At 39.6% G+C, this 12877-nt stretch overlaps 1 protein-coding gene across 4 annotated transcripts in view; it reads right to left on the bottom strand.

The window, feature by feature from the left end:
* Positions 1-2064: 2064 nt before the first annotated feature.
* DENND1B (DENN domain containing 1B) overlaps positions 2065-12877 on the bottom strand; it is a 152039-nt gene continuing 141226 nt past the window's right edge. For all 4 annotated transcript variants that reach the window (XM_038144952.1, XM_038144948.1, XM_038144950.1 and 1 more), the window contains 3 exons: positions 11843-11922; positions 10591-10804; positions 2065-9365 (listed from right to left, as the gene is read on the bottom strand). In XM_038144952.1, coding sequence (XP_038000880.1) covers positions 8814-9365; positions 10591-10804; positions 11843-11922 — 846 coding nt within the window. In that variant the 3' untranslated portion in view covers positions 2065-8813. The remainder of the gene's footprint in view (positions 9366-10590; positions 10805-11842; positions 11923-12877) is intronic.

Genomic DNA, 12877 nt, shown 5'->3' with positions numbered 1-12877 from the left:
GGAAGAATCCTGCTGCACCATCTGTGAAAAATCTGCCAACTTAACTTAGACTGCCTTTTTGTATTACCTCCTCTTTTTCAGTCCTTTCTCATTCTTGGGCTTGAAAGAACTTGACTCAAACATCCACAGAAGGCAAGTTGCAACCATACTCTCAAATGCCCTGAGAGAAAAACTAAGGAAAGCAGGTGAACTTTACCTGAAAGACTTCATAGCTTCCCGCTCCTTCAGCAAAGATTCCCTTTATAATGTCTTCAATTGACTCATAATCTGGACCTACGACAAAAAGTTCATTTTCACAGCTATCTCTTTAACAGGTGAATTTTAACACATCTACTGGGAAATCAAAGGAATGACAAGATGTGCTATGCTTAATCCAGCAATGAGGATCCCTTTGCTACCACACTTCACAGCTGGTATCACTCTGCTGGCTGCAGTAAGCCAGCACAGATCTAACAGCAAGTGTTAAAATCACACTCTCATTGCTTTGTATCAAGATAATTTGTAGTTTTCTCATCAGTTGTGGATTGACTGTATAAATATTGAAACCATCATAGTGTCTATGGTTTTTCTGCATAAGGTATCAAAATGCTTTTTATATAAAAAGACTGAATAACAGATTATACTGCATAGCCATTCAATGGAAAAATCTAGCTGAATTTAGTCATACACCTGCAACTACATTAAAAAGCTTCTGTGAGAAGCTTCCCCAATGTCTGACAGAGGCAATGCCAGCCAGCTCCAGGACGGATCCATGGCTGGCCAAGGCTGAGCTGATCAGCCACAGTGGTAGCACCTCTGGGATAACACAGTCAAGGGGGGAAAAGACCCTGTGCAATAGCGGCTGAGAGAGAGGAGAGAGAGTAGGAGAGAGCAGCACCTCTCCAGACACCAAGGCCAGTGATGAGGGAGGGGCAGCAGCTGCTCCAGAAGGTGCTCCAGGTGCCAGAGCTGCTCCAGAAGGTGCTCCAGAAGGTGGTACAAGTGCCAGAGCTGCTCCAGGAGGTGCTCCAGGCCTCTGCTCCTGCAGCCCCTGGGGCAGCCCATGGTGAGGCAGCTGTGCCCCAGCAGCTCAGGGCAGTCCATGGGGGCAGAGATGCACCCACAGCCCATGGAGGAATTCATGCTGGAGATGGGGAAGAGTCAGGAGCCCTCCCCCTGAGAAGGAGGGAGCTGTAGAGCCCAGCCAGGGTCTCCTCACCCCTCACAGATCGTTTTGCCCCCCCTAAGTTACAGATAAAAACTACCTTCCTTTTACTCCCATCTCCCCCAAGCCAAGAGGTGCGTTCTGCAGCAGCCTCTCCCCAGCAGCAGCAGGGAGGGGGATGAGGCAGGTCACCAGCTGTGCCAGTGGGTCACACAGCCCAGGAGGGCCATCAGGTGCCAGAGGGGCTGCAGCCAGGCCCAGGGGAGCAGGGCAGAAGAGCAGGGGCTGTCCAGGTTTGTAAGAAGGGGAGGCCCCAGCACCTGTCAGCAGCACAGTCTGACCCCTCATCAGATCCCACCACAGCTATCTCAGGAGGTCGGGCAGCCCTCCTCCCTCCCAACGGGATCCCCAAGAGCTCTCTGTAACACTTGGCCGAGAAGTACAAAAATACTTGGTGAGATCACAATTATTATTACCTTTTTTAACACCTAATGTGAAAGGTTCAAACCACAGCACCCATCAATTACTACTGTACCTTCTTCTTGCTCGTTTCTCCTTAATATGTTGATTTCTTATCCTATGAAAAAAGATAATACACCTACTTTTTTGGCAGTAATTTGAAGATCTAGAGCGCAAGAAAAGCTATTTAACAAAAAGGAATTATTAGCTAAGGTTTTTAAAAGATCCAAAATACCCCTGGGATTTCAAAGGACATCAACATTTAACATTTGCACTAATCAAAATATTATGGCATTCAAGGAAACACATTTTGCTTTGTCTATATTTGAGAAAATGAAATGTTCATTCAATGGAGAAAAACTTCCAAAATAATACTGGATCATTTCAATCTTTATGCCTGATAAGCATGAAAATGCTCCTCATATCAACCCATCAAGCAAGAACCTGCATCACCCAAGGAATTTGGATATTGTTAAATTTTATTTTATAGTACAGTGTTGGGCACTTTATGGTCACGTGGAATTCACCAAAAACTTCTACTGATGCCACAAACTTTGGAAGGAAAAAGAAAAAACAAACCACACCACACATCACAGCTCACTTAATACATCTAGACAGTGCACTACTAACAGTAGTCTAAGGTCAGAATTACAGTTCTCAAGATGACTTTGAACAGTAGTCCAGAAGGTGCAAAAGTATGGAGTAAATTTGGCTCTAATTTTGTTAACAGGTCAGTAACTAACTAAATTTTCAAAGCTGTAAGGACAATGCTGGTTGTTTGGTGTGTGAGTTTTTTAATCTCAAAATTATCAATAAAATGTCAATGTATCCTGTACTTTATGCCTCTCTTTAAAGTATTAAAGGCTCACAATAAGGGACATTATTGGGAATGGTTTTCAAGGGTCACCAAAAAATGTCATAAAAAAAAATTAGAAGCATCAAGATACATGATGTTTCTTGTTCCATGTCGAGGCATTTCTCATCATATCTGGCACAGATTTAAAATTAACAAACACAAACTGACAGTTTGCCAAACATCTAAGCATTTTAAACTGCTCTTCCTCCTCAAAAATCATGAAGTAACAGATGTGATGTGCTTATGTGCAAGCTGCACCAAGATTAGCTCTTCCACAGTGCTTTATTGCCTCATTCAAGTATATTAATTTAAAGAAGGTCTCAAGGAAAAATCAAAGGTTAAAAGAAAATGTACATCAATATACAAAGAAATTAATTTACAAAAACTTAAAAGGATACTGGCAACATTAGTAGATGTTTTAAGTAATGACTTATGATAATTATGGATGTCACAAACTAAATTCTTGTAGTAATTGCTGGTCCTGAAAAGCAGTGCTTAACACCTCAGCTTTTTACCCATTATTAACAAGTGATCAAAGCATAAAATAAATATCATAAATTCTAATAATTATCCTTATTTCAATTTAATCAGGTTTTACTTTTAAGAGTTACCTGGAACTACTGGTATGGGAACATTGGCTTAGGCCTTATTATTTTTACAGAATGTGACATCCATAATCACTCCCAGTCACTAGAAATATACATTTGCCTCATTAGAATAGATTTCTTCATGTTTTTATCATACAACTGCATTTCAAAGTTACATGTAATTTTACACATTTCTAAAAAATACAATTTCATGGGTCTGCTTGAAAGCAGATGTGCACTACTAAATTACTTTGAAACAAGGGGTAATATTGCACAAAATTCACTGAAGATTTGACAGTCAACACATTTCCCCCTTCCAACCAAGTTGCTCCCTTATTTTTAACAGAAAGAATGTTAATTCACACAGAATCATAAAAAATGTCAACGTACTTGAACTCAACCTATTTTCCAAATGCTAATACTGTTACTGGATTCTAAATACAAGTGTTGTTAGTATTGAGCTAAGTAATAATACAATTTAATTGAGTACCCTTTACTACAGTACACCTTGGAGTAACTTCCAACTGTGTTACTTGCTTCATACCCCAACCCAGCAGAGGATGGCAATGGCCCTGCCAGCTACGTGGGTTGTGGATGTCCCTCTAGACTGAGGTGGCTGTGGACTCACCAGGAAACTCTACAGGAATAAGTGAAGCAGCTTTCAGAAAGACCTGTCAAGTACTTTCAACTGGCCACTGACTGATACTGTGGAACAGATATTGCAAAACTGATCAAGGGAGGTTTTGCACAAACAAACCATATCATCCCTTTCCATTCCTTTATTTTCAACACCCTGAGGAACATGAATTCTAGGCCAGCTGTGGTCCATGCTCCTGGGGTGAAGATGAGGACACGTTCTGCTCAGCTCTGATTCTGCTAACAAGCACACAACACCCGGCAGAGACAGACATGCCTAATAGCAGCAGAGTTACTGAAGACAAGTCACATCACCATTCATACTGGTTTTGCTGGTGCAGTTATTTCTACATTCATTCTTCAAAGATTTACTGCAATACCATGGGAACAGACAGCCTTCACCATCCTGAGCTTTGCAAAATGGAAGCTGTTTATTAGCCACATTTGTTTAGGCTGAAATTCCAGGCTGTTGGGAATACACTGGCTAGAGTCTCACAGCACCTGGACTAAAGGCTGGTGCCAAGGAAGGAGATGCTAACTCCTTGGAAATAAAGCTCCTCTTGAGCTCTCCCTGAGGAGTCAGGGAGGTCCATGGTTAGGGGTTCTTCCTGCAGGACAGGGTACGGTCAGGATTACACAGGGGGCATTTGCAAAAGGGCCTCATGCTGGCATTTGATTATTGCCATGAAATGTTTCTTTGATTATTTACATGCATAGAGAAAGTATTTTAGATGCTCATAGCAATTCTATTAGACAGCTGCACCAACAAAACTTTGTTCTGTAGAACTGAGTATCATTGACTGCAGGTGGATAAGGAGAAGCTGTTTTAAACACCTGGGTTAACTGTTCTTTTGCCTAGACTTTACATTGGTTACAAGAACACGAGATTGTAAACTAGCTCATCCTAAAACCTGAGAAGACATCTAAAACAGAATTTTAAGGTCTAAAACACTCTTCTAATAGATTGGGTGGGATTTTCAGAAGCACCCAGCACTTGTCTAAAACTCTGCCTGAAGTCTGTGTTACAATGCCTGAGAGGGGACTTCAGCCAGTGCTGAGAGTTTCTGATGATCCCACCCCAACAGCAGCAGCACCACTGAAATGCTAAATGACAAGGAAGGGTTCAGTCAACAACTTCTATGACGACTTCTACAACTACACTTTTTCTTCAGAACAAGTCTATTTTTCAGAACTACATGATGCCCAAAAATGTGAGATGGAAGAGCAAACCACTGCCTATTCTACACAGACTGCCCTCTGCATGCATAGAGGGTGGGTAGGGATCACCTCTGCATCCACAGCCCTTCCCTGATATCTGCAGCTTTCCTCGTTCCATCTCTACACACGTGAATGGGAAGGCTTTGACTGGGACAGCATATTACCCATTCTGCAAATCCCACAGGGAGTTAGCTCCACAGGCAATATTACTTTTACCTACACGACTGAGCTGGAACCACTGTAACTGAGCTAGAACTGAAATCTGGAATTCTTCAAAGTTACTATCTCTCCTGTGGACTTCCAGGCTCTGCTTCACCACACTGCACTGGAACAACCCAGGAATCCTTTTGTCTTTCCACTGCCCTTACTTTTTCCTCCCAAACCAGATGAGTGATACGGCTCATTTTAGGCAGAAATCTATGCAAAATAAACTCAAAAATATTAATCTCAAGTCCTGGTTTGACTTTCTACATCAGAAATTTGTTCCTATGTGTAAGTAACAGACCACAAAGCTTAATCAAATAACCTGGTATCTCCCTTAAACAGGAAGATTTTTGAGATCCTGAAGAAAAGACATGCCTCTGAAGAAGACCACAGGAGCTCTGACTGAGCAGAATTCAGTTCTCACCAGAAGCTGGTGATCAATGTTGATGATTTTCAAAGACACTAGAAGGATTTCCATAACTAAAAAGCATCCAAGTATAAAACTTGCTGGACCTGGAAAATTTATCTTAATATAGAACCCACTGTGGTACTAAAAATACTGCATATGTAGCCAATAAACAATTTTATATTATCACAAGGACAGAGAACAAGAGTGTTGAACCAGAAATATCAGTTTGGACTCTTATCTATTTGGTAATTGGCAATTCTATTCAAATAAGGCACAAATATTAGCCTTTTTAAAAGATCACTGATAGTAAGTGGAAAAGATCCTGTATATTACAGAGTAAAAAATGTACCTACAGTTAAAATCAACATATATATAAGACCAAGCTATTTCTGAACCCCTACAAGGTTCAAAACCAAAAAAGACGTATTATTTAATGATTGTAAACAAACTATGAGTTTTGTAAATAGTAAGAAAACAATGCAGCATAAGCACAGAAACATTTTGACTGAAATTAAAATAATTCTAAATTGAATGTTACCATCTTCTATTTAATCTGTTTACTTCTTTTCAGCCTGCATTTTTACTCCATGAAGCAGTGAATTATTACTACAATGCTTCAATTTTGAAAGATTCCACTATCAAACTTTCAATTTTATGATCCTTATAAAAACTTAAGAATACTGGCAGTCTCACATGGCTTCCATATTTATTCCACAAAGCTGAGAATGGAACAACCTATGTGATTATTTGTTCAGTATCTAACCCTCATGTAAAGCTACTAGGATGTGCCTGTATTAGACAGTAATTTTTGAAAACCATTTTCTGGCAGCATTCCTGGACTTAGGTGTTTGATGGTTTTGAAAGTAACAATGGCCGTAATTTCTGGGTTTTTTTCTATTTTCCTCCCTAAAACATTGATAATATTTACTAACTTTAATAAATGAAGGAAACAAAGCAACTTAGATTGAACCATGGATAGAAACATCATGTGAGGTGCAGAGGAAAGGAAAAGTTGAGCCTTGAAATTCTCATTACAAAATGCAAGGAGATGAATGAGAAGGAGTGAGAAGTGCTACAAGAACAAAAACCTGTGTATTGCCTATTGCAGCACTATGCTTGGGCAATGTTTAGTACCAGCAAGGAAGAAGAATGCCCTCAAGTCATTAATGCCAGCTTTAAACAAGGAACTATCAGGTTGCTCTGGAGCTTTTTCATCTGAAGAGCACATGAGCCACTTGGCCTGACCCACTTGCAACACTAAGAGTGAAGATTTTAATTATTTTTATGATATTTTTGATTTCCAATAGTGCAAAACATTTTGCCAAGTAACATTTTTTGTTATTACAAAAGTTCACAACATATCATGTTGATGCACAAGAGGAAACCAAAGGATAAACAAATAGTTTGGAGTACAGACTTCTGGATGTACAACTGCTAACTCTGGAACACTGAGATTCTCCAGCAATGCAGATGCCCTCCAAAATGTTCATGCTTGATCAGACACAGATACTTCTGCAAGATTTAAACTTTTACTATGTTTTAGCTTCGTTGCACTGATTAAGAATTAATTCTGAGGCTCATCCTCAGTGGCAAGTACTGGCCCAGCCCTTCTCATTCTGGAGCAAGATGAAATTTGCTCTAACCCCAGGTCTCACTCTACTGAGCCTCTCTGGTGAGGTTCCAAACAGTGCCTCTGGCATGACATGGAGCAATTCCCAGGTCAGCTACCTTGTAAGAAAGCAGCCAAAAAACCCCTTTCCATTTGTGTCAGCTAGAAGGAAAATGAACTAATAAATCTCAGCGAGGCAACTGATATGAAACTCTGCTACAAACTACTATTAAGGTACTAAAGCACAATCTGACCCAAACACCAACCACAGGAACGTGCTCACTCAGTCCTAGCCTGAGATGAACAGAAATCATTCATGACAAAGAGGGAAAGAAAAATGGTTCCATGACTTCGAAGAGCAGCAGAACCTTCTTCTCAGGCAGAGTTCCTTTTATACCTATGTGCTATTGCTACCAACTTTACCACCAATGTCCCTAAAAGCTGACAATTCCAATCTGCTGAAACTGATAAACTGTCTCTTCTGTCCTAAGCTATTGGGGAGACAAGGTATGTATGGTGAGGTGGAAAAAGAAAAGATGAAGAAAATCTTAAAAATTAAAGAGCTGCACCATAGAGCATCAAAAATGTTCAGACTTTAAAATATCCAAATATTCGTCAGGAACACTGCCAGAAGGAGGCTAAATTCTTGTTCTAAATAGATTATACATCAGGACCATTTATTCTTCTTCGCTGAATTTAGAAGGGAGTTTTGGTTGTCCAACTTGGCTAAACTAAGAGTTGGATATATGCAGTCTCAAACTGAATCTATAAATTTAGCTTTCTAGTGTTACAAATCAGGCACAAATTAGTTTTCCAACTATTAAACTGCAGAAAATAAAAAAAATAATAAAAATCTATCAATTCCACTTACACTTTCCTTTCTGAGAATTTTTAGGTGAATTAGTCTACCTAGAGAAACTGATAATGTGTCTTTAAAGTGTCTTAGTTGTAAACAGAAGTCAATAAATGTCACATTATAATTCAGCACTTCATGTATTTTATAGAAGAGAGAAAAACACGTGCTACCTTTTTGAAGTCTGGAAGACAGAGCCACAGTTTTAGTTTGGAGTAAGTTCCAAGTTATAGTCACAAGAAATTCCTTAATCTATAAAAAGTCTCCTTTCCTCTCCCCACCTTTGCTGAAGCAAATTCCTGCCATGGAAAATCATTATTGCTGTTTTGTAGATTTGCATTCATCTTCTAAGACAGTTAAACCCCTTCTCAAAAGATTAAGGCAATTATTATTCATTACAAATAGTAACATTTGTACATTTCAGACAAATCAGATTGCCTGGTTCATTTCATGCTAATGGGATTAACATAGTACCTTCAAAACCTGGCTACCTTTAGGTGACACCCTTGCTGCTTAGAGGAAGCAAATGCTAGGAAGCACCATACACTTGCTGTATTTTTAACATAGAGACTAACTAGTACCTGATTTGAGAGTGCATTCATATATTTAGTTCCATTTTGTGGACCTAACTACAGCCAACAAATGAACGGAGTAAACATAGAAGCGGATGTCCAATGGCAGAAAATGCATACTCAACTGAAGAGAATTATTTTTATAACTGAAGATCTCTTATTCCTTTTCATTTTTTTGGTTATCATCTTATATGGAGTTACATGGAGTCCTGAGTAGTCTCCCTTTAACATCTGAGGGGAGTCAAGTTTCTCTTTTCATACTTTTCTTACGTCTTATTTCCACTGCTACTGCTGGATAAGCTATCCTTTGAAATATTTAAACCATAGTGAAAAGCAGAATTCAGTTTACATAATGACACCACTTCTTGAAGAAGTCCACCTTCTTCTGGAGTTTCATCTCCTTCCTTCCCACCTTTCTCCCAAGGGACCAGAATGGATGGCTGTTGAGCAAGACCTGCTGGGAGCTGATCTTCTGAGGTATTGCTTAGTGTTTCATTAGGCTTTGCATACTGACAGGAAGAAAAGCCTGCTCTGAAACTTTCTAGGGAAGTAAACTGGGTACTTGGTCGTACTGGAGACAGGGATGTCAAACTAGCGGTGTCCATCTTGTCAGTAGTAAAGGTTTTGCCACTCTTTCCTTCTTCCATCCTTGACAGAGATTCTCTCTGGCCACCAGAAGAAACTTGCTTCCTTGGCGATGGAGGGAGCTGCTTCCCATGGAGGACACTGTCATCCTGGCCGAGGTTCCACTCTGCCTGGTCATTAGCACTGCTGCAGAGCAGGGTAAGGTTGCTCTCACTAGGTGCATTTGACTTGTTCTGAAAGAAAAAACATGTGTTCATAGTTAATGTCACAAGAAACATCTCTACACTGGTATTTTTGAAACACAAGTTCTGGAAGGGATTTCGTATGTTCCTAAATCATGGATTCCCTTTGGGGCTCAGGGTTACAGAACAACTATCTCAGACACAATGCAAGGCCAAGTGTTTTTACATTTCCTCACAGAACACTGTCTCTTAGCCTAAGGACTGCCTCTGGTACCACAAAGAGGAAGGATTTCGGTCTCCTCTGTCCATTCAGTCTTGGCACAAGCAGTTTTGACAGTGAACAAAGACACACTTTTCTCGTTTGTACCCATTATATGAGAGGGAGGGGGACTAAAACTAAAACCAGATGGCATTTCCTCTTTGCTTCAGTAATTAATTATACCAATTTTCAATATTAAAGTTTTTTGGTCAAACAAAACTGGGCATTTTATTAATCTAACCCCTGTGTGACACTCATAATATAAAATTTTACAAGCTTTATAAATATTTGCATCACTATTCACTGCTCCAGTAACAAATCTTCTACTATAGGATCCCTTTCAGCAAAAGTAAGTGTTGGACAGCTGACATGTGCTGGAATTCAAAAAACACTAAGCTTTTTTGGCTAATACCACAGCAGTGACTTGGTGAAAGTTTTAAAACTGTAGGCAAGCAGTGTGTTTACACTAAAGAACCACTGCAACTCTACCTAAAATGGGAACAAGGAGCCCTCTTAGAAAAGTCTGGAGTACTATTCTAGCAGTGTTTCAGGTGCAATTACCACCTGGATTCCATGACTTAAATCAAGAAGGAAATATCATCGTATCCCTCTGACTAGTCTAAGTCTACAAGGTGAAAAATGCCTTTTCAAACCGCATTAAAAAATCCTAAACCAGCTCAAGGCATATCAGATTTAACAGAAAAAAATATATAAATATAATATTAAACTAGTTGATTAAGTAAATTATTATACTGTTCACAGCTCTCTATGTGGTTACTGCTTTAAGGGAAAAATACTGTTCCAAGATGACTTAGTAACCCGGGCAATTTCTTGGCTGGTAAAAAACCATCCTGCAGGGGCCAGCATGAGTGTACTGTTACATAGCCCCAGGAAGACACATCAGCAATTCTAAGGACTGTGCTGCAGTGTCTGAGCTGCATGTTGTTCATTCCACAAGTGCAGGATTCCACTGTAAATGGACTTGGGTCAGTTTTCAAATGAAAGCAGAAGACTAACCTCAGTCTTGTAATCAATGTCATCCATTGATCTGAAGAAATCCAGGCTCTTTGCTCCTGAGAGTTTTCCTTGATCTGAACTGTGTGTGCTCAGCGTGTCCAGAATCTCTCCAAGCAAGTCCATTTCTCCTTGATGCTGAGTTATTCCAGTTTCACCAGAACCATCACTATCATAAAAGTAAGCAGAAGCTTCTTCACTGTCTTCTGATGATAACCTGAAAACAAAACTTTTCCATCAGATAGGAACATAAAAACCATTTTATTATAGCCACTTCTGAAAGGACATAGGGGAATGCATTTCAAGAGCTTTGAATGGGAACATCAACCTGGAATATCCTTCTACTCAAGAATTTTCCTGAACACAGATATCTGGTGTTGATGGGGATGCAGTTACCATTAGCTGCCTCCTGGCCTAGTCAAACATTTTGTTCTAGTGGCAAGACTGCTACTGCAATTCTTCCTCCATCACATGGGCAGATTTACTTAAGTACTGCCTATCTGCAAGGACAACTGGTGCTTTTGTCTCTTCTTTCCTCTCTTGTTCATTACAAGATCCTTACCTCAGACCCCCATTCTACCATGGTCTTTTTCTACCTCTGTCTATCCACACTGCTACAAAGGCCGTTTTCCATGGCTCACTGTTTTCATTATATCCTTTTAACACTCCACTAACTTCATCTTCCCAACTATATCACAGCTTAAGCTGCTTGATTTTGCTTTCAATGTCCTTTCTGGTTTATATCCAGATGAGCATTATCAAAAATCAACTCCTCAATTCAGAAAATGCCTCAATGCAGCTTAAGTCTCAACTTACACTTTTTTTTTAGTTCTCATATAGGAAGACCTCAAAATAAAACCTCTAAGACATTACATGTCTTTCAGACCCTTCAAAAAATGTCCCATTGTCATGGCCACAACACAAGCCTTAAAGAAGAGATTGGCTGAGGTCACTCCCCACCATGTTGATGAATATTTTGCTGTTTCTTTGTGTATGCAGACTTTTTATCTGGAGGTTGTGAAGACTGAGGATTATGTCAAGCTCTTCTGGACACTCTAAATAATGAAAAGATATAATAGCCTGTCCCTCTTTTTGAAGCAGATTTAAATCCTAAACTACTTGACATCATCTAGATCAAGAATTGAGCTTGCAGCCTGGACAGGAGAAAAATGTGTCACTTGAAGTCCACTTTGCTGAATAACACTTGTTACAGTCTCTCCTATACATACATAACCCATCCAAACAGGCTTCTTACTTGCTTGTTCTCTCAATTTCATCATCATCATCTTCATCCAAGGCAAAATCCTGGTTACTGAGGCGTTGGTTGAAACGAGTCTGGAGGAAGGACAATTAACATTATAATTTTGTTTATTTTTTCTACTTCAGCATTACTTATTCAGAGAGCAGCTGCCACTTTATTCATCAGGGCTTCTGAGCACTTGATGAGAAAAACCACACATTGATCAAGTCTTGTAAAGGCTGTTCCAAGTCCTCAAGCATCACCAATTAAAGACAACCATTTTTCTTCATGGCCTATGGAGGGCCTCTTTATTTATGCAAAGCCTGGTGTGCCTTATTATTTATGCAAAGCATTGATCAGCAGAAGCCTGGATATTGGAGGAAAAGCATCACTCAAGTCTACCAGCTACCCTTTCTTGACAGCACATCATGAAATGCACCGTGGCTTAGTACTTTCTGGTAGAGATATATGCCAAACTTTGGTTCATGTGGTCTATTGAGCACGAAGAAAAATTGACTTTTGAAGTAGCAAATACAAAGGAAGTTGGGAGTCTCTTTATAAAGCTAAGTTTATGTTACGGTGCTGTACAGGATTTCAGAGTAAATAATATCCAGTTCAAGAACTTGGCACCAGGAATGCTTTTGTGCAGGATAATTTACTGTGGATTACAATTAATTCCAGTGCACACCCAGAGCACCCCAAGAGGACTTTGCATGGTGGAGCTGGTGTGCTGTAAATTCACACATTTCTCTTCAGAATACTCATCTATTACATCACATTATTATTCAGCAAACAAAAACAGTCTAAAAAATTCCACAATAACTGGATAAAAGTCTCTATCCTGGCCAGAACATTTAAATGAGGAATTTTAATCACTTGTACTTCACAAATTACTGTCTTCAGGACTATACAAATCTCATACTCGTTTTGTATCAAAAACTTTTTGTATAGGAAGTTTAACTATACTGGCAATCAATGCACTGAGGATATTGTGAACCCTGGATAGCCACTAATAATTTAAAGACATATGGATGGAATTTGTACAGAGGG

Source organism: Motacilla alba, chromosome 8, assembly GCF_015832195.1.
Source record: "Motacilla alba alba isolate MOTALB_02 chromosome 8, Motacilla_alba_V1.0_pri, whole genome shotgun sequence".
NCBI lineage: Eukaryota > Metazoa > Chordata > Aves > Passeriformes > Motacillidae > Motacilla > Motacilla alba.
This window is presented reverse-complemented; position numbering and strand designations above follow the sequence as displayed.